This window comes from Amphiprion ocellaris, chromosome 22, assembly GCF_022539595.1.
Source record: "Amphiprion ocellaris isolate individual 3 ecotype Okinawa chromosome 22, ASM2253959v1, whole genome shotgun sequence".
NCBI classification, from domain to species: Eukaryota; Metazoa; Chordata; class Actinopteri; family Pomacentridae; genus Amphiprion; species Amphiprion ocellaris.
Genome location: NC_072787.1, coordinates 20,128,177 through 20,153,922, shown reverse-complemented (window position 1 = coordinate 20,153,922; position 25,746 = coordinate 20,128,177). Strand labels below are relative to the sequence as shown.

At 41.5% G+C, this 25,746-nt stretch overlaps 1 protein-coding gene across 21 annotated transcripts in view; it reads right to left on the bottom strand.

The window, feature by feature from the left end:
* scrib (scribble planar cell polarity protein) overlaps positions 1-25,746 on the bottom strand; it is a 74,839-nt gene that overhangs the window by 25,795 nt on the left and 23,298 nt on the right. For 17 of the 21 annotated variants that reach the window (XM_055007225.1, XM_055007231.1, XM_055007236.1 and 14 more), the window contains exons 2-25: positions 23,065-23,182; positions 19,947-20,025; positions 19,389-19,478; positions 18,059-18,115; positions 17,686-17,749; positions 15,875-15,949; positions 15,563-15,707; positions 14,799-14,917; positions 14,452-14,651; positions 13,938-14,104; positions 13,469-13,596; positions 12,874-12,999; positions 12,567-12,752; positions 12,128-12,481; positions 10,589-10,651; positions 8,006-8,095; positions 7,845-7,922; positions 7,434-7,751; positions 4,011-4,091; positions 2,154-2,402; positions 1,993-2,013; positions 1,624-1,734; positions 1,248-1,541; positions 244-432 (exon numbers count right to left, since the gene is read on the bottom strand). In XM_055007225.1, the coding sequence (XP_054863200.1) occupies positions 244-432; positions 1,248-1,541; positions 1,624-1,734; positions 1,993-2,013; positions 2,154-2,402; positions 4,011-4,091; positions 7,434-7,751; positions 7,845-7,922; positions 8,006-8,095; positions 10,589-10,651; positions 12,128-12,481; positions 12,567-12,752; positions 12,874-12,999; positions 13,469-13,596; positions 13,938-14,104; positions 14,452-14,651; positions 14,799-14,917; positions 15,563-15,707; positions 15,875-15,949; positions 17,686-17,749; positions 18,059-18,115; positions 19,389-19,478; positions 19,947-20,025; positions 23,065-23,182 (3,402 nt within the window). The remainder of the gene's footprint in view (positions 1-243; positions 433-1,247; positions 1,542-1,623; positions 1,735-1,992; positions 2,014-2,153; positions 2,403-4,010; positions 4,092-7,433; positions 7,752-7,844; positions 7,923-8,005; positions 8,096-10,588; positions 10,652-12,127; positions 12,482-12,566; positions 12,753-12,873; positions 13,000-13,468; positions 13,597-13,937; positions 14,105-14,451; positions 14,652-14,798; positions 14,918-15,562; positions 15,708-15,874; positions 15,950-17,685; positions 17,750-18,058; positions 18,116-19,388; positions 19,479-19,946; positions 20,026-23,064; positions 23,183-25,746) is intronic. The other 4 variants (XM_055007227.1, XM_055007246.1, XM_055007226.1 and 1 more) reach the window with 3 other exon arrangements.

Below are 25,746 nucleotides of genomic sequence, written 5' to 3'. Positions count from 1 at the left end.
AAGGTGGCGTACAACCGGCCAATGTAAACAAAACCGTCTCATAGCGTCGCGTGACAATGTATTCGTCCACTCCACTCGCTAACTAGTTCCACGTAACCAGTTCCGATGTAACAACAAAACGCCGTAGGTTGAGGACGTTGTAAAATGAAGACGTCGTAAAACGAAGACCCCCTGTATAGGTCAGTCAACGTAAACAGAGTCACATCGGAGGTCATTTGTTCTCTACAGTTCATCGCGTCTCACCTCCACTGCAGCCACCTTTCGTGGGTCGAAGCCGTCACACACCAGCATGACCAGAGAGTCGCCGACAGCTCGGAGCACTCGCACTGCCTCCGTGTGCGTCATCCCCAGCAGACTGTGGTTGTTCACTTCGAGGATACGCATGCCGACCTGCAGCCGTCCGTCTCTTGCTGCTGCGCCAGTCGAACTCACCTGTAAATACAAAAAGAGATGTTCCAAATGACTCATTGCCAGTTAATTAAACAGACATTTATATTAAAACTAGTCTAAACGTACACCCAGAAACTCATCTGAATTAAGCATAATTTAACAATACTGTCAGAAAGATCATTTGTGCCTACTTAATAACCATTTGAAACTGTTATTTTAAATGTTATTTTAAATACCGATGAAATTCTAGCACTTGCAGAGAAAACCTGACAATAACTTACTGAATAAATAAAACCAATAACAATAAAAGCTTGCAAGTTAATGTCCACATGCTGGAGCTAAAACTGGGCAGAAATTACTCTGGTCGACTGGTTAGATGACAGTTTATCCTTACAAAGCCTGCATGGAACATTTTAATTATCTAGATATATAAAATACAGCCAAACTGTGTTGGTTTGCACTGGCTGCAGATGTCTATGTCCTACTTTCCATCTAGCGGGTTTACAACACGTGGAGGAGTAAAACAAAGGATGCAGTCTGCTGGGGCTGCTTAACCAGAGATTTACATTAAGAAAATATCAATAATTAGGTGGTGCTGACTAGCTGGGGCAGCAAAATTTGATAGTTTAGTCGACTATTTGCACACATCCCTAGTAGACAACAGTCAGAAATGAGCATCCTTATGTTTCCCAAGTGGTTAATGGAGTCAAATAAAGTTGCCATTCAACAAGCTGGTTAGTACAGCTAAAGCTAAAAAAGAATGGATCAAACTCCTTTGAAGACGATCAAGAAGTCTTAACATGTGCACAGTTTAAATGTGTGGTGCAAAGATTCGGCATTTAAGGTAGTTTAAGAACCTTAGAGATGAAGATGCCCTCATCTGTGGGGTCGAAGGGGTTTCCGGCGTGACCCTTGGCCCCTCCACGGATACTGATGCCCAGCTTCTCTCCTGGCTGCTTCTGGATCATGACTTCCTGCATCCCAGGCGGTGAAGGGTCCCTCCGAACCAACATGTTGATCTCCTGCTTGTTGGCCAGCAGGGCCCGCACAGCCTCCTGGTGCGTAGCGTGACGCAGGTCGATGGAGTTCACCTCCAGTATCCGATCACCGACACGAAGTCCACTTTGGCACGCCAGACCGTGAGGAATCACCTGAAGATGCAGAGAACATATGTAGGAGATGCAAAAACACAAAAATGAAAGCAAGGAACCTCACAACTCTACCAAGTTCTACCTTTGATATGAACACCCCAGGTTCGTTGATGCCGAAGGGGTGACTGGCGTGGTCGCTGCCTCCAACGATGCTCAGGCCGAGAGGGCCGCCGGACTTCACCAGGGTCACCTCCTGTTAGGATTAGAGGCAAGAGATTTTGAAATTATTTCAAACTTAAATTGAAGGAAAGTGAATAAATTAAGCTTGGGGTCACTTAGAACAACCATATCTACAACTATTACAGTCTAATAAATACAAGTCAGGTTTCTACTGCATGCACATACCGTCTATCTCTACTAGATAAACAGCCTTATCTGTGTAATACTGATAACTATTAACTGGCAACAGCCTAGAGTAAACCACTATTTAAATCAGACCAAGCCTTCATACCATGCACCACCTTCTCTGGAACTGGACAGCATTAAGGATAAGGTAGGGGCCACATAAACAAACATTAACACCCAGTGCTTCACAGAGGTTTCTACAGCATGTTCTACTAAAACGACCAAAAAACTAACTACTCCAGATATCAAAGGGGAATGAAATGTCACCTCGATGGGATACTCGTCCTCCATCCGGCTCAGGTGATTCCCGTGAAGCGATAGGCCGTCCTCCTCCTGGTCCGGAGACTCTGAGGGTTCTGGAGGTGGAGGGGAGTGGGCTCGTGCCCGAGACTGACCTGGAGAGCCCCCTGGTGCATTCGGGTCTCGCTCCACCAGGAGGGCGATGGTGGGGGAGGTGCCGGTAAGGAGCGCTACTGCCTGGTCATGCCTGGCCTCTGTCATGTCTACACCATTGATCTGGATCGACAGTAAAACCAACCACGGAGGGTGTCAGCCCACCAGGACGCTCTCAATCATCATTTGCCGACGAAACAATGAGTAGTAGAGCACAAAAACATGCCGTCTGTCATCAGAGTGAAGATGTACTTAAAACATCCTGATATCTAATTGATTTTGTGAATGTATCAAAGTGAGTATTGTTATTGGCAGAAGAACCCAACACCTACACAGAGCAGCAGGAACTTGTAGAAGAAAAAAAAGAGGGCAGGACGCTGCAGGCAATTTAAGCTGGCAAAGTTCCCTAAGGGAGAAAAGCTGTGAGCAAGCAAAACTATCCCTAAAGTGAGCTGAAGAATGCTCATGCTGCTACCTTTAAATGTAATCAGTTCCCTCCCTTTCTTGCCTTTGTTTACTTAAAACTCAAGCAGAAGTTTCTCCAAAAAGTTTGACCTTAAGTCAACAAAGGCAATCAAGGAAGTCTTTAGACAGCTTTGAGTCGCAAAGTAGCTACTTCATGATTAGTTTAGTTAATGTTTTTAGAATTTAATATAAAACGGGTAGTTTAGGGCATGCACAACCTTAAAAACCGCACTCTGACAAGCAGAGGTCAGCACTGACCCGACAGTACCAGCTCTTACCACAGGCTGAAACTCTGCCGCGGCTGCTGCTGTGATAACACGTATTTACCACACCGGCAGGGCGACAGGCTCAGCCCATTTCACCCCAACACCATCCCGCCACCAAGCAGGCAAAGAGATGCACTTAATGCATTAGTGAGCATGCAGAAGGAAGGAGAGTGAGAAGAAGAAGGAAAAGAGAGACAAAGAAAAGCTGCCAGAGGAAAGAGGAGAGGAAACCGGTAAAAAAGCACAGAGGATCTGATTGGGATTTGAAATAAAGACAGTGTTGTGGAGGAGCAGTTTCTCAGTCATCATTAGATCATTTACAGAAATATACTAACTGCAAAAGTGTGCATGGGTGTGACTTGATGACAACATGCAATGCAAGAGCTACTAGCATGCAGAAAGATAAAGCCTTGATAAGAGGAGGAAATGAAACAGTAAAGAAAGGACATGCAGGAGAGCCTGAGCAGTAAAACCTATAGTCTAAATGTTGCCGTATTTTACCAAAACAACTACAAAACTGCACTGAGGGAGACTGGAGCTGGATATTAGTACGAAGACTATATTAGTATAACACCTCAGGAACTCATGACTGTGATGTTAAAGTCGGATGAGATCATTTCAAAGTTCAACACAAGTTAGTTCAGTCTATCTTAGACATGGCAAGACTCAACGTGAGTGATGAATGCAGTGTTGTTACTCTGACAGTTATACGATAATCATGGAGGTATTACCACATGCAATAAAAATGGCATGAATGAAATGCTTCTTTGGTATTTTGTTAGATTAGGAACCCCAGACTTCCATGAATATAAAGCACATTCATTGTCAGTCTGTGCTCCTAAGCTAAGCAAAAAGGCATCAGTTCTAACAGCTACAACAGCATCAAGGTTTATATTTTAGATTGTACTGCAAGTGTCCAATTAGGGCTTATTTCTGTGTCTGTTTTGACCACAATAGATGCTGTGACGTCCACATGGAGACGTGTGATGGTAACACTCACGGAGATCACCCTGTCTCCTACTCTCAGTGTGCTGTCTCTGTGGGCCGCTCCACCTTCTGCGATCCGAGAGATGTAGATGCCCTAAAAACACAGACAGAAGACATGTTTACTTACCATTTAACTTATTATTTAAACCTGTTATTTGTGTTTTCATAGGCTGTTTTCAACCAAGAAGAAGAAGAAGAAGATGATGACATCGATGCGCTGTAAGTACTAGGGATGGTTACCAAGCTGCAGGAATAAACAGAGCCCTAAATTATTAAAGACTTGAGTATCTCTAAGCATTATTGGTTATGTTGTTGGTACTTAAAAAAAGAAGAAAACATATTTTGCACATTTTAAAATTTTGATCACATAGAGGCAGAGAAATGTACAGTGTTCAGGCACGCATGTTGCTCATATTTATTTTTACTTATTTGTTTATTTAAAAGGATCCCCATTAGCTGATGCCAATGGCATCAGTCAATTGTCATGGTCTGAACACATTCACACAATAGTTAAGAAAATGGGTAATGGCATCTCTATGTTGAGAAAATGCCTTCCTTATGGAGTTAACTAAAACTATACAAGCTTTAGTTAATGAGTAAAAGTAAACATTAGTTCAATGTTTAGCTAGAAGTGTGTTTATAAATTCGATCTGAAATGATCCGAGCATCATGTAAATTTCTGAGCACTCTGAGCAGGGGCAGATTTAGTGATTTTGCTGGCAAAGGTTGTCTTGCATATTAATTTAATGCTCTTTCTCCAACTGAATGTTGTTATTAGCAGTGGAAGAAGAAAAGCTATTAGTACAGTCGCCTCTCGCCATATCACGGTTCACTTTTCATGGTCTCACTGTATCACGGATTTTTAAATTGTACATCTCTAATTTTGTATCATGGATGTTTTGCTATATTGCAGGATTTTGTGGTATATAGGTATTTTTATATATTTATTATTTTCATTATTTTTGTGGTAAAATAAGCATTTTCTAGCCTAAAAAATTGAAAACAACATAAAAAATTGTAATTAAAAGATAATAAAAGAATATTACATTGAAATAAAACGTGTAACGTACAGCGCTGGGCTGTGATTGGCTCAGCGACCGTAGCATCAGTCTCCTCTGTCTCCTGTGTGTAGCAGCATTTAGCATCTCGCCTTATCCATACCACATTGACGTCTGATCGCTGCACATAGTGTTGCTCTGCGGTGTTATTGTGAACCTTTCCTAAAAAAATGTAATTTATTTCAAGTCCTGCGATGTCAATCAAACGTTCTGCACTGAACCCAAGTGCCAGAGTAGGATGCTTACCACCGCAGAAAAGGTGGAACTCTTTAAAATATACATACACAATAAAATAAATATAAGGTTGCTACTGCGTGGATTTTCGAGGGACCACTGTACCACACAACTGAAACAGTATCACATAAAGATTTAAATTTTCACTTCAAAGTGAAGAGCAAACAAGGGGGAATGTTAAAAAAGCAAGAAACAAAATACAATATATAAAAATATCACGTTAGAATAAAGAATTAATAGTTAAGGGATACTAATAACACTGCTAAAGTCCTTTCTATATCAATGCTTAGTAACTATACTGATGCTTTAATCATTACATCATTCTATGGCCTCCCCTGCCTGTACAAAATTAAACAGGGTTGGTGATTTAAAAAAAGAAAACTAGTCTGCAGTGCTGTGATGAATCAGTGTGCTAACTGTGAGCCTGTTTAGTAGGGGCTTTACTATTCAGTCAGTGAGCGTCTGAGACAGAAACAGCATTTTTTTTCTCATTACTTCTAGCAGGATTTATAGAAGAGATAGCTCAGATACATTAGCAGCCCAAAATGTAGCAAAACTAAGATACAAGATTGTGCTCCTAAACAAACCACTCCCTGCGTGACAAACAGCACAGCACTAGATCATTAGGACACATTAGGACTCCACAGTGCCAGCAGCTCATTAAAAACCATGACCCCCGAGGACAGACTGTCCCCTTTGCTTTGACAAATCACACAATTTGTTTAACCAAATCAAACCCACCTGAGCTGCTGGCCTGTGTCACATAAACAGAATGTGTGAACACATGCAGGAGCAAAGTCTACAGCAGCACCTCCTCAGATCGAGCAGCAACCAAGCAAGTCACTGCATCCATTTCAAAAAGCTTTTGAAAGAGAGGCAAGACTTACAGTCAGGCCCGCCTAAATCATAAGTTTATGAGTCCTTTCCTCTTTCTGGGCTCCTTGAGCTGCATGAGTTGCAGCGCAGTGTTGCTCTGGCCCAAATATTCGCCTCACCCTGTCCGATTACAGCGGACCTATCGAGTGTCAGGGCCGGCTATTCATATCTCCGTCTCCCTGGTGATGACTGTAAACGCTGTGGCCAGAATAGGCAGCGTTAAAAGACAGATCACTGTGACCCGAGACAGTTACTGCAAACATGTAGTGACTTCAGTTCCCAACTTCCAACATCACGCCTGATATAGATCCGATTAGTCGTCCCTTTGTGTGATAGATTGTGTCTGCAGCTTTCTCAGTATCATCTTTTATCTTGAGGTGACACCCGTGATCTCAGTCTATTACAGACTTCACTTGTCAGATTTGCACGCTGGTAGAAAGCTTTAAATATTCTAAATGTGTAAACTGTCGTAGCCCTCAAAAGCATGTTGCCTTTTAAATTTGTGTCATGCAAGGGTCGAGGCAGAATCAGTGTGTTGCTGTGAAAATGAGAAACACTGAATTAACAGTTATTAACCCTCTGAACTCTTAAAGGCAGATTTTAAAGGCATTTTATTGTTTAAAAATCGCAGAAATTACATCATTTATCACAGCTATATCTCTAATAGCACACAAAAATCTGCATATTTTCAACCGTTTTTATGCTAATCATGCTTGACTTCTGGTTTTGTTGGGAAAAAAATCAACCAAATTTAAGCTTAAGATCACAATATTTCAATAAAGTCCCTTTATTCTACATGCCTTGTTTAAAAATCGTGTGAAGCTGTTATTAATGTAGCCACAAGCAACAATTCCTCAACTTTTTGACTCAGCCGAATTATGGAACCAAATCAAATGTTAGTAGTAAAATATCCATGGCAGGCGGAGACACAATCTTTTCCAGTATTGTTTACGCCTGAGGGCACTTTAAAAATGTTGTACATGTTGATTCAAGTACCTCTTTTGTTCAATTTTGGTAATTCATGATTTATGATGTTATAACTTTGTTATGCTGCGCAAAAGACATTTCTGAGTTCCCTCTGCTTCTAGTTATGGTTGTGCTGTTTCCACAGAGGTGCAGGAGTTTATAATATAATGTAAAAAGAGCCCACAGTGAATAAAAATAAGACCAGAAACTGCTTGAGGTTCAGAAGGCTTACCTAGATCTTCTTAGTTCTTTCTGCCAGCTATAAATGCTTATAGGTGTAACGGGTGTTTTTTGCAGCTCACCATGTCTCCTGTGCGGTACGGCGTGGAGCCTTTCCCCCCTGCAATGCTGAATCCCAACCCCTTGTCGTTGCGGATCAGGCAGGTGGAGAACCTCTGCCGAGGCCCGCTGGGACTGTTCTCCATGTTGAAGGCGATGCCGCTGCTCCGTCTCTCCCGGGGGAAGTAGTCGTCCTCGGGCCTCAGCGGCGTGGTGGTGATGGCGTTCTCCGGCTCCACCATTCGCTCCCGCAGCACCGTCATGGAAACTGTAGCACCGGAGCTACGGAGAGCCTCCACCGCTGTGTGATGTTCTGCTTCGTGGAGGTCTACTCCGTTTACCTGAGACAGGAAGATGGACACAGTTTAAACAACAAAGACTGGAAGAGAGGACAAAAAAAAACAAACATTGAGCGCGTTCAAACTGATTTGTACCTCGAGGAGTTTGTCTCCAACTTTAACCCCGGCTCTGGCTGCAGGACCCTCTTCAGATACTCTGGAGATGAAGATTCCCTAAAGACACGAGAAAAATGAACTTGTATCATCTGTAATTTCTAAAATCCTAAACCTATACATATTGCAGGTACCCGTCTTACCTCGTCATCTCCCTTGTAAGGCGTAGATCCTTTCCCACCAGCGATGCTGATTCCCAGGCCGCCTGTTTGTCGCATGATGGTCAGAGTGTGCTGCAAGTTGAGGAGGGGGGAGTCAGGAATACTAGCAGTGAAACCCCATAAAACACCACTCAACCCAGGCAGATTAAACGAAGAGAGGAGCCCACAATTATGCTATTTTGTTTTCGAAATTCAAAATGACCACTCGTGTATTTTCACATATTTGGCTTGATGGTTTAGATTGTGGGTGACCTCCCTCTTTCTGCCAGAAGGTGGCGTTAAGCAGTGCTGCATCCTGTAATTACGCCTAGAGAAGGATGGAGAAACACCTGTCGGGAGCCTTGTGTCAGTTTTAATGGCAGGTGGATGATTTTGTCTTTGCCAGATTTCATCTAAAGCTTATTTAATCAAATCTGGAGTCAAATCAATCATCAACCTTTAGCCACCAAAGTGACATCAGACATAAACTGAACACACTATCTGAAGCCCTTCTTAACCGGACTCAGAGACTAACCCCTATCGAAAGCGATACAATATGTGCTGTGTATGTATGGGCAAATGCTATCTAACGAGTTGTACCACACTGTGTGTATTCTGTGTACTTGCAAGCCATGCAAATAAAGGGAGGAATGAAGATAAATGAGGTAGTGATGGAAGGGAAAAGGGAAATGTCAAAGGGAGCGGAGAAGTGTCCTGGATGTGGAGCAGACTTTGGAGTCTGTAGTGCTGTTGAGACCAGCATTCATTGGAATGAGATGACATTAATCATTAAAGCGTACATTTCTCCGACGAGTGAAAACAAATAATGTTCAAAGGCAAAATTTCAGACATTTAAAAAATCATGCAAATAGAAAATTGACGGAAATAAAACCACAATTCATCAAATATCAAACATGCTCTTTCTTGCATTTTGAATAATAGCTGAGTGTTTTTTGGACAGGATTACAGTATTAAAATTACTATTTCTAGTAAACTTCTTCCATACAGAGTTCTTCTTCGGGGTGGCAGCTGAGTTGAGGCCAATTCATGATTTTCACATCCACTTGTCCACAAGGATACGTAAAGTGCAGCATCCAGTCACAAGTGTCTGGCTGGATCCCTCACTGCAAATCAACTGAGTATGTGCAGGGAAGCAAATAGTGCTCAAAAGATTGTGCTGAGAAACTGTGCTGGAGATTCTCCATCATCCCCATCTTTTAAAGTCACAATTAAGAGATATATAATTGAAGCAGGCGATTCTAGACGTTAGAGGAGATTTGATTTGTAGCTTCATGGGAAGAAATCCTGTATTATGTGCATTTCCTGGGGTTGGTACACCGGAAATGATCACTGAAACGCTGCAGTTTGTACCTTTCTAGAAACATTCACAGGAGCTTGTCATTGATATGAGGCACAATGTTACCGACACATATCCTATCGCATGCTTTTATTGTAATATGAATAGAAAGGCATCCACCATCCGCTTTCAAATCCCCCTCGATCTGCACATGAAGATGTGGAAACCATGAACTGGCCTTCAAAATCCACCTCTGTATACCTGTACGCTGAAGGAAAACCTGGAGGGAGTTGGTAAAGGAGACTTGTTTGTCACAGTGCAACCAGCCCATTCATTCCAGGGCAACACAGCGTGGACAGAGGATGAAAAGGCGCAAAGCAGCAGAAGCAGAGGAAAGGCAGGAGAGGCGCAGCGCACCAGAACCTGATGTTGGACTGAGACTTTCACCACTGGGTCTACAGTAACAGCTGTAGCGATGTGGAGCATTGCCAACATTTTAACAATGACAAATAAGCACAAGTGTCTAGTAAACATTTTGGTTCAGCTTGAGGTGGATAACACAACTGTGGGCATCTATAATTACTGTTGAAGGCCAGGGTTTGCAACATATTAGGAATATCTGGCAGGTTGCCGAAAAAATAAATCGTGTTTCAGGTGCTGTGGCATGTGCAAAGCTGCAGTCATGAACTATACAAAAAAACAAGAGTTTAACCTGCCTTAACAGTGCAACAGCAAACACACTGGGTTGGTCATTATGCATGACGTGCAATGATAAAGAGCACATGTTCTTAATATTTATCTTGCACTGTTTATCCAACGGCTGGACAAACAAATGGCAAAGATTAAACATAATCCCGTGTAACAGGCTTCTCTCGAGGATACATGGGAGTAAACATGCAAGTGCTTAAGCTTAACCTTTTCCTGTATCAACAAAAAAGAGCTGTAGCCCAGAAACAGGAAAACATAAAGGGCTGATGTGAAAGTGCTGTTGCTTTGTACATTATCAGTGAATATATTAGTCTGAATCTCTCTACATGTTTGCTACCATGGTGTCACCACTCTAGCTGTCCAGTAAAAAATGAATTTAACAGATAAAATGCTTACTTCAGTCCTGCATCCAGGTTCTGCCACACTGGCTCTCTTGTAAATGAGCTGTGATTAGGGGTTCCCTAGTGATTGGCTCGGATAAACCGTGAATTTTCTGTCTCCACTTCTGAATACAGGTGGATAAATGAGTGGGTGAGTGAGGGACAGAGAGACAGGTTGGACGGGAAAGAGTAGGTACAGACCTCTTCCTCCTCAATTCGAGCAGGTTCAATCAGCAGATTATTGACTTGATCAAATGACACCCCCTGTTAGGACAGGAACCAGCGAGAGGCATGCGGATTAGTCAGGCCAAAATAAAAATACGCACACACCCACATACACACAAAAAGAAAAAAAAAAAAAAAACACTTTCCGCACACTTTCCGTAAAACTTCACCCAACACACTCGACACTCCACTATCTGCTTGCAGGTTGTGGGACTTCAAAGTCCACCGGGATGGTTCACCTTGAAGCAGAAGTGATTCCACACTCACTCCCCAGCCACCAACAAGCAAATACAGGCAGAGGTGGAAAGACAAGACCAAGGAGCTGAGCTACAGCGCAAAAAAAACAACATACAGTGTAGAGAGAGCGGACAAAAGAAGGCAAAAGCTCCCAAACCAGAACAAGCCCAGCCTCCACATCACAAATAGCAATCTCAAGACTGAATGTAGACAAGAAGACTACTTGTGTAAAAACTGAGAGAAGTTACAGAACATTTTCAGCAAAAAATAAGCTATTAAATAAAATTAATTTTACTGAATTCGATTTACAAAAATGCCAAGAAATTTTAATCCACAATAACTTAAACAGCCCATGATAATTATGACATAAACTCGTTGGATCTCTCATTCCAGCTCTGCCAGTACATGTTCTGGTTGGCCCGAGTTCATCCACACAAACAGACCCACATCCACAAACACACGCAAAACTGATTTCATTTTTTTTTGTAAGCGGATCATTGTGTTAAAAAAAAAAAAAAAAAGCATTTCTACAATTAGCATGACAAATCAACTTATCTGATTAAATCTCCCCAAATACTAATGATCAACAAAGAGATTCACTTTGCAGCGCCTGAGCAGACTTCACTCGATTCATTCACCCTTTAAAGCGCGCACACACACACACACACAATGTTACAAAAGCAGAGTGTGAAAATGTCATTATTCAATTAAATTGGCAGGTGGCTGATAATGGTGAGAAGTTTAGTGCTGAACTGGGCTGGTGATGTGCAAGAAAGGCTGGATTCATCAAAGAATTAAGTTACTCGCGTGTAGACAGAGATTAAAAACGAAGTCTTGTGTGGAATCAAGAGTTTAAAGTGGCATGTAGCTGATTTATCTCAACCACCAGAACGCTTTTAGATATAATTTGAAGGAGCTAGGTGAGACTGCTAGTGAGTTTGTGGCTAAATTAACAACTCTTAAGCTTGATTTATAGCGCAAGGGTCTTCATGTCCACAATGAGCCTGCATGCAACGCCACATCCATCTGAAGTGCTAGCAGCCCACTCCAAACTGAATGCAACGTGCAAGGTGGTAAGGGCACTCTATGCAAACAGTGTTTACAAAGAGGCAATAAGCAAAGCAAAAATATATCCTGATTTGTGTGTAATGCACTTATAAGTAAACCGCATTTGTGTCTATGTGGATGCAGGTACATGAGTGTGATTTTATCTACTTATACAACAATTTCTACGCACACATTCCCAAACTGCATCCAGTGTTGGGATCTCTCCTTTACCTTTACTTGACTGGAGTTGACCTGATGCCGGCCGTCCTCCATCTCCTCTATTCTGTGGTGGTGTTGAGGGGTTCCCACGCTTTGCTCTTCCTCGTCGTCCTGCTCGTCCTCGGCGGCCTGAGAGTTGAGGCCGTCGGGGTTGAAGCCCTGCAGCAGAGCGGCCACGGCCTCGGGCTTGGGCAGCTTGGTGATTTTGAAGTGCTTCTTGTAGTGCGGCGTGTCCTTCCTGATCAGACGCTGCTTCTCCGCGGGGAAAGCCGGCCTCTCGTCCTCCTCGTCGGTCCTCTCGCCGTCCTCTTCGTCGTCTTCGTCGCCGCCGCGGATGATGGGTTCTTCTGCAAAGTGCACGGTGGGCTGGAGGACGGAAGGGAGATTTTTGAGGTTTACAAGAAGAGGAACTGTAGAGGACCGTCATGAATGAGACGTTTTCAGCATTCACCTCAATGTACTCCACCTCCATCTCATCCAGGTCTTCCTCCTCATGAGGGGAATGGCCGTCCACGAGATCCTCCTTCTGTGAGACCACCGTCACATTTTGTCTGTCCTCATGGGAGGTGGCCGACAGCGTGCTGTTGGACACCTGGGAGTCGTGGCTCTGATTGGAGAGGTCACTGAGCCGCTTCTCCTAAATTTTCAGTACATCAAGGCAAAATTAGAGGAGTATTTTAGTTTCATTCTATGCGAAAAGTTGTTAATTACCTATATTCATGAATGAAAATAATCACTATAAAGTATGATGTTTGTACCTGTGGGTTAAGGGACTCATCTTCCCCATCAGGTCTGGATGTGTAGGCTTCATTCCTCCTCTCCTCGATCACCTTCTTCATCACCTTTAGCTCACTGGGGTGTGGTGTGGCTCTGCGCTGCAGGCCCTGGAGATATGAAAAGTGGATGAAAAATTACACAACAAATGATGTCTGAGTAGATTATCATCACCTAGATCATGGCAGTCCTAGGAGCTTCAGTAAAACACAACTGGACGTCTCAGTTTAATTCATTTCGATGAGGCTTCTCCAGTCGGTATGTGAGGTGAAACGTCATAATAAACCATAAACAGAAGTCCATTTGTTTGTTACTGAAGGTCCTAAGATCACATACATACATCACAAGAGCTTGAGTCCAAGTCATAACCATTGTAAGCACAGAAAATGGTTTTGGGACAACAATAACAAAAAAATAAACCACAATCATTTAGACTTGACTTTGTTTCACTTTAAGTTGTACATGATTCAATCACAATTAGCCTAAATGACAACAGAGGGGGTGAGTATTGTCAGAATCCTCAGAGCTGGGGGACACGACGGGGACAGAACATGACACCAAATTGTTGTGTGTCCTCACTCTTCGCTCTGCAGCAGCCTCATCATCCTCCTCCTCGGCCTTGGTCTCCTCCTGGAACTGAATGACTGACACTCGGTTCAGGTTGCTGTCTGTCCAGCTGTCGTCTACACTGTTCTGTAGCAGGTTCTCTGTGGAGAATGAAGAAGAGGGGAGGATGTAAAAGCGGGCAAGAAGCTGCAGATTACTTTTGAATGGACAGAATTAACAGATTACGTAAACTCTCAGGCACTATTTGTGGTTTGTGCCTGAAGTTTCTCAATCAAGGTATGCAAATTAGATTCAATACAAAGCCATGCAAATTTTGAGGAGGGAAAAAACATAATAATGACTGCATGGTTATAAATGGTCTGAATATTTGGTTACATAATCAAAGCCACTGGTACAGAAGCTTTTCCAATCTAGAACTTAGATGCAATGGCAACAACAAAACAAGATAATCCTCATATTTCTATAATAAACTGCTTCTCACCTAGGCTTGGGGAAGGCTGCTGGGGGAGTAAATAGCACGTCAACACTTTCTCTCCCGTTCGCTCGTCATCCTCCGTCTGGAACTTGAGCATTGGCTGCGACTGGTTCTCTGCGAGCCACATGGCCTTTAGATTGAGGTTGGTCAGGGCAAAAGGCAAGTTTTGTAATCTGGACAAAAGCAGGAATGAGATAGGACGAGTCAGTATTTTCTTTTCAGTAACAAAAAAACTAAATATGATCCACCTGATACTTCTATGATCTTAAAGAGTTCAATCACAAAACTCTCAAACCTCAGAAATAACTTGAAGTTATTATTTTTTTTTTTATAACTTAACACAGCAGCTTTTACATATGTCTACATAAGAACTTAACTGTTTTCTCTTGATCACATTAAACGAGCAAAACTGGAGGTGCAGCATCTTTATATTTAAGATATTCACTCTGCTCAGCTCTTTAACCTTTGCAGGACAAGCTGCTGTGTATTATTAACAGCTCAGGGCGATAAGTAAAAGTACCTGTTTCCAGCCACGTCCAGCACATGCAGCTCAGTGGCATCTGCAAGCTCAGCAGGCAGTTTGCCCAGGCGGTTGTCTCTCAGCGAGAGAACGTTCAGACTGGCACAGCCGCCCAGCTCTTTGGGCACGCTGCCCAGCCGGTTGCGGTCTACATTCAGGTTCGTCAGCTTCTTCAGCTTGCCCAGCGAGCGTGGAAGTGACTTTGAGGGAGAAAGAGAGGACATTAACAATTGGTGGAATCAATAATGAAACCTAATTGCTGTTAATGGGACTTAAATATTTATGGATGTGCATAAATTCCAAATGGGTCAGTGCAAGGTTGACGCAGGCGGTTTATATCTTTATACCTGTAAAAGGTTCTCGGTCAGGACGAGTTCTGTGAGGTTTTCACACTCTCCTATTGAATCTGTCAGGAGGGTTAGCCTGTTCTGGTCCACCTTCAGGATGGAAAGCTGTTTCAGGCAGCCTGGAGACGAATCACAATGTCATTAACAAACTGCAGCAACATGAAACTACCATCTAAAACTCTAATACCGAAGAAATCATCACCCTGTTTAACATCAGTGACCAAAATCTACACTGTTATTACTGCAGACTCGTTATGTGTATCTTTGACGCAGCAAGAACCCAAATCGAAAGCTTGTATTAAAGTCTGTGATACCGTTCATTGCCTTTATATTTCCAGTAGAGGGCAGTGCTGCTCTTGTTTAACAGAATCCTCTCTTACATTCACTTGGCCTGCCTCAGTATTCACACAATCAACACTGCATAACAATCAGGTGGAAAACTTGCATAACAATCAGGTGCAAAAATTTACACTTTGGCCACAGAAAGCAAAAGATTGAAAAAATAGCTTTCTAAGAAACAAATGAGAATGAAACAACTCTGATGCCATTTTGGCTTTAATAGTCTACTTACATTTGAGGAAACTGAAAATATTCTAACATACAAGAGCAATACAAGCTACCTCTGTCATTTTATGAGCTCAAAAGGGGGGTTGAAACAAAAAGATGCCTGCAAATTTTGCTATGGCATCATGTCTTTTGTAATTTCATCCATTTCTGTTTGTTACATAATTTTACATTGACTTTTCTAGGGCAACATTTCTCACCTATGCTGTCTGGGATGACCTCCAGCAGGTTCTGTGTGAGCAGCAGGTCTGTGAGAGCCAGGAGGCCGTTCAGCTCTGAGGGAAGCTCCTCCAGACGATTCTCTGACACATCCAGACACACCAATCTCCGGAGATTTCCAAGCTCCTAAACACACACAATAAATTACCACATAGGATGAGCCATGTGGGCCCAATACAACCGTTATTTTCACAGCTAAAAGCAAAGGGAAGGTAGCTGGCTGCAGGGAGTTAATTCTGCAAAGTTGCAACATCTAAAAGCACTTTTTTTTTGCATTAAAAATCTGTACTTACTGGTGGTAATGAGGACAACTGGTTACGGTCGAGCCACAGTTCCCTCAGGTTGGGGAGCGCGCCGAGGGTGTCCGGCTAAAAGAAAAAAATCAGATAAGTAGGAGAGAAACAAAGAGAGAGCTTTGAAAAAAGGAGGTTGGCTATTTTTGTAAATACTTTTGGTGAAAAGTCAATCTGGGGGTCTGAACAGCACATTGAAGTGTTTCTTGGAATCGTTTGAAAGTATTAGAAAGGTCGAGGCCCCAGAAAACAGAAATCATGTGCCTGAAAGCAATCTGTTGATAAACTGTTTGGTTACAGATGATTACATCAAAGATTTTATGTCAGTATGTGGTACAACGTGGTCTGTTAAGTAGGCCTAAAGTACGGCTCCGCTTTGGATCTTTACAAAACTGCTTCCCTATTATTCAATTCTGTTTCAACGTCTGTTGTTCCTTCACTTTTGTTTCTTGCAGTTCAGCCGGAAAGTACCTGAATTTTTGTCACATGACCGTTAAGCGCTGCTGAGCCACTCACAGTTTCACAGATGCACTGAGAGGAGCACAAGCCGTTGCTTTCGACAGAATTTGTTAGTGTTAAAGGGTTATTTTTGGCAAATTCCCAAATGACACATGTAGAATAAAGTGATTTTGATGGAAAATAGGGATTTCAAGCTACGATTTAGTTTTTTTTTTTTTTCCAAACAAAATTGCACATCACAGATGGGTAGTTCATAGAAATTTCAAATATGATGATTTACTTCTGTTTTTACAGTTTCTCCTATAATAATAACTGAAATTTTGGAGATTTTTTAAAGGTTGTGCTGGCAAATTTTGGGGTTTAGAAGGTTAATCAAAATAGATATATAGAAAATTTGACTTACTGTTTAACCCCTTGATGCCTGAATTTACTTACAATTAAATGTAAAACCCTTTTTTGTGTGTTTTTGCTTTCCATCTGATGTTAAAATAAGTGGAGATTATTAATTTATCTATTACACATAGAACATAGATATATAATAACAACAGACACAATAATTAGGTCCCACTCCGACCGGTCCTACGAGAAACCAGTGCTTGCAAAAGGTTCCGAGGTACGTATTGAATATGCACAAACCGGCATTGGGGGAATGGATACGCTATCTCAGCTGCAGTCTGATTGAAAGTGGTATGTTGCGAATGCACGACAACAGGCGTCAAGGGGTTAACTGCCTGAAATTATTTGGAAGCAAAGTTTTAAAATTAATTGATTAGCAGCTTTTTAAGCAGACATTATGGGTTTAAAAATCTGCTAGATTATTAAAATATGAAGACCAATATCTGAGACTATTTGAGAGAAGTTCCAAATCTGTTTAGCAGTAAAAATTTCCCAAAATGAGTTAGAATTTAAGTAAATGACGTGCACATGAAAATATGGAGAATGTCAGTGGAGTAGTGGCTTGTGACAGACTTGCAAGCAAGGCTTCATCATGATGTGAAATGTTTGCTCAGCCTCCGCCCTTGTCAGGTCCTGAGGCATTGTTTACTCTGTCCTATTGAGACAGGTGGGCGTTCCCAGGCTAAAAGCAGCGCTCACTCTGTGGTACAGTGCAGGCAGGGCCTCGGTTCTGACACACCGCCTCTGCTGTGTTAGGTGAGGTAAACGTGGTGTGGATCATAATTACTGTGGGGGAAATGTGAGAAGGACTTTCGTGATACGTGTCGCTCTGAGCGTGTGCTGGAATAGCCGTGCAAATATGATATCACTTTAAGACACAAGCGAGGGTGTTGTTTGAGCAATTGATAGCACAATGTAACTATTGTATGATTAAAAGAAGTGAGATGTTGACATACCAAAACTTCCAGTTCATTGCTGCCCAGGTCCAGCTGTTCCAGTTTCACCAGGAAGGAGAGCGACCTGTGTACAACATGACACAAGTGGTGAAGTCACACAAATATGAGTCCTGGAAGAACAAAGAGCACAGCTTTGCATGGGGTAACGACATACCATTCATTCACATGTGCTGACACATTTAAAGAACGTCTTTAAACCTGTGCTGCTACAGGTAACTACAGGTTCGTGTCATGTTCTGTGGCACGTGTAGGTGAAAAAGGTTAACTTCAAAGAATGTGCGTGCTCATAATGTGTGTGACAGCGATCTAGACGTCGACTGTTCTCGGTGAAGATGGTGGAGAATTAGAGAAACTGAGCAGAGATGACACTTACGTGGGCAGAGACTTCAACAGGTTCTCCCTGAGCTCCAACGTCACCAGGTTGGCCAGACTATAAAAGGAGGAGCAGCAGCAGAGAAAAGGAGGCAACAACAAGAAAAAGAGGAGCAGGAGTTGGCAGGAGAGGATGGGGAGGAAGAGAGGGGAGAGGAGAGGCAGGTTGGTTAGTCAGATGGCGGGTCTGTTCGTCTGGGCTGCCTGGCATGGTGAGGGGCTCCTCCATCTGTCTGAGCACAGCAGTGGCCCAGAGCCCAGAGACCAGCTGCCTCTGAGCCCACTGGGCAACAGAATTACACTCCTCGAAAACCTGCTCAGGCTCCCAAATATCGAGGATCTGACTGAAGCCTTCAGTCAGACAACATGAACCAGTGATTGATTGACAGGCAGCATTAACATTATAACAAAACTTTGGAATCTAGGCTGCTTCTCAAGCAGTAATCCACAATCGAGGCTGCAAGTAACATTTTTCTCAGATTATAAATTAATCTATTATCTTTTTTCATGTCATTAATTAATTGTAGAATAGTGTAAGAGGCCTTTCACAATTTTTGACAACTTTAATTGGAAAATCTCACATTTAAAGCTGACAGCTGGGACCGTTTTCTGATTAACCCTGTGTACTCCAAGCAGTTACTCGTTTTTTCCCCCTGTAGTCTGACACCATGTGATGCCATAAATCATAAAAAAGAAAATTTAAATTTAATTTCCTTGATCAGTTCCATGCAGTTCAGTCCAGCTTAGCCTAAAAGTCCCTGAATTTTTTTCACATGACTGTTCGTTGCAGCTGAGTCACTCAAGGCATTTAGAAGCTGTATTTCCAGAAGCTGGTTAGTGCAATCTCTTTATTTTTGACTCATGTTTAGAAAAGACGTGGAATAAAGTGACTTTGATGAAATCTCACAATTTCAAGCTTAGATTTTGTTTATTTTTCCAACAAAATTGTATGTCACAAATGAGTAGTTCACAGGCTGAACGTTCAACATCTGATGTTTTTTTTAAACGGTGTAATTTTGGTGATTTTTGAAAAAGATAATGTGCCTTTTAAACCTGTCGACACACTTTGGGGTTTAGAGGGTTAATCTAAATTGATGTATATAGATAAACTGGCTTAGTATTTAAGTTAATGAGTAGCTGAAACTATTTAGGAGCAGTGTTTCACAATTGGGATGATTAGCAGTTTTTCTTTTAAACCAGACTGTGGCTTAAAATAAATCTGTTACATAATTCAAATATGAAAATAGAAACGGTTTCTGAAACAGAGCTTCAAATAAAAAGCCAAAAATAACACCCCATCACATTTTCTACTATTGTGAATGTGTACATACTTTCCGATGTCGCCGGGTAACGTCTGTAATGACACGTCGTTGAGTGCCAAGTGAGCCAGCGCTCGGAGTTGAGTAAAACCATCCGGCAATCTGAGGAGGAAAAAGTGGAGAGAGTCTGTTAGGCTTTTGTTGTACACTGCATGGGATCGTTCAACTCACACACAGACTGCTGGACCTCTAGATACTCCCATCTGTTTAAGTATTCAGCAACAAAGCTTCAGCCAGTTGTTCCATCACTCTATAGTTCTATAGTGGGAAGTTAAACATTGTGGGGGTGCAACAGGATAGATTGGAATTAACTGGTATCCTGATGAAGCTATCGTGCATTTTAATCACACCCTACTTACTGCGCATATAAACACACTTGCCAAGCACGTCAGTAAGTCACTGCACATTCAGCAAAGTAATTAGAGCAAAGAAATTACACTTATCACGCTTTGTTTCATGTGTAAAAGCAACACAGACCCTCACTCCGCATAACATATCTGAGAAGGCACAATATTTCTATTTTTTCTCACAGTGATGATGAATAGTGATGGGCTGTTACAATCCACTTACCTGGAGAGGGGGTTTCCGCTGAAGTCTGCGATTTCCAAGGCCTTGCAAAACTTAATGCTCTCTGGGATCTCAGGAATGTCTGCAAGAGAAAGTCAAGGATGGAAGGAGGGCAGGAGTCAGTGCCATGGACACAGATGTAGAGTGTTGGCGGGGGTTGTATTCTATAGAGCAAATCATTTTAAGTTCCTTGTAATCACAACCAGATGCTTAAGAGCAGAGAAAAGAAAAAGAAAAATGAGTCAGGAAGTTGTACTGTGGAGGTTAAAGTCTTCATTTTCTACCATCAAGTAAAATTGTGCAATCAGGTGTTTAAAGTAAATTACATTTTTCTATCTAAGACTAAGTTCAGCTCAGTTGACCCCTGCATCTAGTATCTAAAAGCATTTTATTGCCGGTGTGTGGTAAAATTCATAAATAATAAAGATGGAAAGATTTACTGTAGACGGATAAAACTATAAATACATTAAACAAAGTGGTGGCTGTCTCACCGAGTTTGTAAATTAGACAGAATGGATTTAGGAAGTGTGCTGTACTGCGAAGAAAAATAAAAATGGGGTTTCACCATAAAAGCAACATCTTTGCATTAGTTTTAAATCGATATATCCTTTTTATATGCATTGTTGTTTGGCATTTTGGAGTACATTAGATTCCAGTTGAAATTAGTGCTTTCCAAAAGCAGCAATCACTCGTTGGACTGCAGGTAGATCACTGCAACTTTCCACATATAAAAAGGTAAGAAAATAGTTTGTATAGTTTCAAATAGCACAGATCAGGGGTATTAAACTCGCAGCATGTGGGCCAAAACCGGTCCGTCAGAGGGTCCAGTCCACCCCTGGGACGAATTTGTAAAGTGTAAAAATCACAGAGAAGACATTAACTACAAATTGTCAATTTGTAAAATTGTAAATTCAAAACAATTTATAGACCTTGACAAGTTGTTTTGATCATAAAGTAAAATACTAGATTGCTCATTGTTCTTTTGACATTTTGTGTCTCATTTTTGCAACAGTTTGTCTGACTTTTATTGTTGCCTCATGTTTTTTTTCATTTTGTTTCTCGTTTTTGTCATTTTGTCTCGCTTGTGTTTTTGTCTTACTTTTGTCATTTTGTGTTTCGCTTTATTTGTTGTTTTATGTTTTTTATGTCTTGCTTGTTTTGTTTGTCTATTTTTTTGTAGCTTTGTTTCTCGATAATTGTCATTTTCTGTGTAAATTTTGTTTGTGTCCATTTTTTGTCCCGTTGTAGACACATTTTTCATCTCTTTTTTGTTTTATTTTATGTCGTTTGTCTCATTTTTGTTGTATTGTGTCTCGTAATATTTTGTCTGGTTTTTGTCTTTTTTGTCTAACTTTTGTCATTTTAATCATAAAGTAAAATATTCTATCATTCAGTTCCAGATACCTGAGACTAAATGTTTTGTGTCTTTGTAGATAAACTGTGATCTATAAATTGTAATGTGGAAAAGATAAACTGAGGTGTAATATTGTTGAAATTGAACTTATTTTTCTTAAGAAATTTCAGGTTGTTCATAGTGTTTTGTAAAAAAATAATTTCTTAAATATGATTTTTTTTTGCACTAAAAACAAAAAAAATAGAGTTGTCGTTATTTATAGGTTATTATGCTGTGATTTTCCTGGTCTGGCGCACTTGAGATCAAATTGGGCTGCATGTGGCCCCTGAACTAGAATGAGTTTGACACCCCTGGCATAGATGCTAGCTTAACTTTTGCCTGCTTCGTCTGGCATAGAAAAATCACAGGAAGAAATGTGACCCAGTGGCCTGATCAGGAAAAGAACTTCCACTGCTGCATGCTGCAGGTGCATGTTGAGAAATCCCTACTGAGCAGAGCAGCCCATCACACCGATCTGGCTCAGCGTTGTCCTGCAGCAGGAGCAGGGAAGCAGACAGGCAGACAGATGGGAAAGGCTCTTACAGGCCAATGCACACTGCTCCCACAGCACTTGATGCAGTGTGTAGCAGAGCAGATGTCTCGTATCCACCACAGAGGCCCTTCCTGCCACTATGGTTGTGTTTGTGTGCAGCATGCAAGGACGTAGAAAGGGCAGGGTATATGTGCAGGTTATAGCAGAAAATAATATAGCAGGCCTGGCTGGAATTTCATCTTACCTCTCTGCAACACGTATGACTGAGAGCAGAATCGGCAGTTATTTTTGGCTTCTTTAGGCAGCCGGCTTTTTTTTCTTCCCTTGTCGTTTAGACATATTTCAAGGGCACAGAGAATCATGGATGAATGTCCATTATGCCTGGAGGTGGACTGGATAATCTAGCAAAGACGGCCAGCTAATATCTAAAAGCTGCTGCTAGTGTGTTGATTCCCTAGCTGATTTGGCAAAGCTCTTACTGCTTAACCCTCTGAACCGCAAAATCTACCGGGGGGTTTGAGAGGCAAATTATCTTTTGAAAAATCATCAAAATTATACCATTTATCAGAGAATTATGGGGTTTTAAACCTTCCTACTTCTCAATTTAGCCTGGAAAATTAACCAGATCTCAGCTTAAAATCACAATGTTTCACCAAATCTATTTATTCTAAAAGTCTCATTTAAAGATTTGTCGAAACAAACCGTTTCCTCTACCCAGAATCTGTAAGAAACATAACTATTAACCATGAGTGACTCAGCTACGGGATAAAAATTCAGGGGCTTTCCAGGTGAACTAGGCTGAACCACAAGCTGTGTTTACACAGAGCAGATAAAAGAAATACAGGTAGTAAAATATGTAGAGTCACCATTTTTCTTTCCAACATTTGTAACACCTGTGGGCACTTGGGAAATTGTTTTAGTTTTGTCAATTTTTGTAAAACAAATTATCTGAGAAATTCAACTTATACACTAAAGTTTGTATACATCTTCTCATTTAATATTTTTTTCTTTATTTTCTTGACTATTTACATTGAGATTCTCACTGAAGGCATCAAAACTATGAATGAACAAATATGGAATTATGTAGTAAACAAAAAAATGTGAAATAAGTCAAAACTTGTTTTATATTTTAGATTCTTCAAAATAGCCACTCTTTGCTTTGATTACTGCTTTGCCTTCTTTCGATCAAATCTGGCAGAGAAACTGAAGTTCACATTACAGTCGTATTTGTGTACCGTTTCTGGAGATATCCAATTCCACCAGGTGCATGAAGTTGGCCACCTCAGGAGGGAGTCTGTGGATCTCATTGTCACTCAGGCCGAGCTTCCGTAGGTTCAGTAGTCTGAAAAAAGGCTGTGGAGACAAGAAATACCCTGTTAATGAAAAAATATTCAACAGCTCCTTGAGTACTCATTTCAAGTTTCACTTCCCTGTTCATTTTACTACAGTGTACAGTAAGACAAAAGCAACAGATCTGAGACACATTTGAGAGATGGAACCTGACAATGTGTGACATTTCTTCAACAAGTAATTGTTGCCCAACATTTCTGTCCATTAACTAATTGTTTCTACCAAATTAAGGGTGTAGATACAGCAATGTAATCTCTAGATTGTAATGCAACAATCTGTCAATTAGTCAACTATTTTTTTAATCATCTTGTAGTCTGATATTTAATAATCAGTTTGAGCATTTTTTTTTTTTTTTTTTAAAGAAAAAAGTTGTCTGAGCATTTTCTGGTTTCTTTACTCCTCGATGACAGTAAATTGAAAATCTTTTGGTTGTGGACAAAACAAGTTAGGAACTGATTAAGCATGAAGTAACCATATATACTAGGGCTCAATAAATTACTAGTTTCCTTGCTGACTAATCTACAGATTATTTCTCTTTTCATTAACAACAAAATACAAAACATGGCGATCAAAAGTTCCCAAAATCCTAAATTAAGTGTTCAGAGATCTTGTTCTTGCATGACTTAACTCCTGAAAATCCAAATATATTTGGTTTACAGAAATAAAAAATAAATTAAAAAAAGAAGCAGTAAAACATCATGATTTGAGTTTTTGCTTGACAGACGACATACAAGATGAATAAATTATTCCAATCTAATAGATTAATCGACTAGTTGTTTTGGTTAAACATCCTACACAGTTCATCAGCTCTTCAGTTGAGGAAATTCCTCACTGCCTTAACAATAACTGCAAAGTGAACACACAAAACATCCTGTATATTCAACTGAGGCGCGTCTCTAGGACTGGTTTTAAAAACATTCCATCCTCATATCCCAAAAAAAAAAAGAGAAAAAAATCCTCATCGCCATGGTAACGCCAGCCAAACAAAGTGGCTTTCGTTTGGAGAGCTGAGGAGAGTGCAGCGGCTGTGGTCATGCCAAGTGCTTTCACAAGAGCCCGGTTGTTGGACAGGACAGCATTCAGAAACATTCCGCCGCCAGCCGCACTGTGTGTGTCTGTGTGTCATCTGCCGTTCAGATGGACGGACAAGACAGGCTGGCGAGGAGCAGCAAGACTAACAAGCCAAAACTATGCAGTTATTAACCCCTCAATCAGTCCCTGGTTCACTCCACAGAGGAGCCACTGTCCACCCCGTCAAAAGGAAGACCTCTCAGGCTCTGCAAGAGAGGAAGACTCTCAAGGAACTTGCCGACTAGAGATTTCTGAGTACAAATTTGGATAAACTCATTATTCCAGGATGCACAGACATCTGCAGGCATGGAGACTAAAACTTAATTCAAATTAAACCTCAGACTTTCAGCAAAAGCTTGTGCTGAAAATCTCCTTTGTGTGTCAATTACCACAATTTAATACACCAAACTGAAAAATCCAGACAATTTCTTAACTCCTCCGTCTCTGCTGTGGTTAAAGCTTCAGAAACCCGTTACACTCATGTCTCAAAACTGTTGCATAAACATATGGTAAAATCAGATAACAACAAAGCACTCTTTGATGCGTATTGTCAGGATGCTGTGCGACAAAGTGTAAAAACACACACTCAATGCAACATGCTGGGAGACAGCTCTACAATTACGTTGCCAAAGAAAAGAGAGCCGCAGTTCCTCGATGACAGACATTTCCTGCTCTTAACCAGTTATGTGTATTGTGTTTGGATGGGGGGGGGTGTGTGAGGTGGATACAACAGCGAGGTATTTATTCCCAGAATCTGTTCAGGTTTTGCCAGTAATGCAAGACTGCTCTTGTCAGTGTTTCCCAGTATTTAAAATGCCACCGCAACTGAATGGAAGATTGGAGTCCTCCAGCTGATGGTGAGAGAAATGGTGGAGGAGGCAGACAGATAAATAGAGGAAGAGGGTAGAACCAGAAAGAAACAAAGAGGGTGTTGGCTCACAAAGTAGCAGGTGAGAGGAGTCAGATGGCAGGAACAGGAAACAGGAGCTGAGGGCAACCATGTGACTGGGGCCCAGCCCAGATGGGAACTGGCCCTCAGGTGGGGAGACGACCCGGTTGGCAGAACAGGTGACACTGGAAGATGAAACACCTTTCACGTTGGAGGGGGTATTGCTTTGAAAAGCACCTGAACACTCGTGGTGCAAATACGACAACTTACAAACCATATTTCACATCCCTGCAGACACTAATTGAGCTTTTAGTTCCCGCAGCGAGGCAAAGTTTGAAAGGCAAATGGACAATCAGCAGTTCTGCCATCGAAAGCTTTTGCATCAGTGCATTCCTCTCGTCCACTCTTGATGCTGTCCAGAGCTTGATCAGCAATGAGTGGAAAACTGGACAGTAATGCAATAATGCCTGTGAACAAGTAATTACGAACACTCACAAAGATGGCCATTCACTCCTGAGCGGCCTCTTGCAGACAGGCCTGTCTGTGTTTTTCTAGGATGCAACTCAGATGCTGCATCCAGTCCTCAAACCAGGTTTACTCCAACACT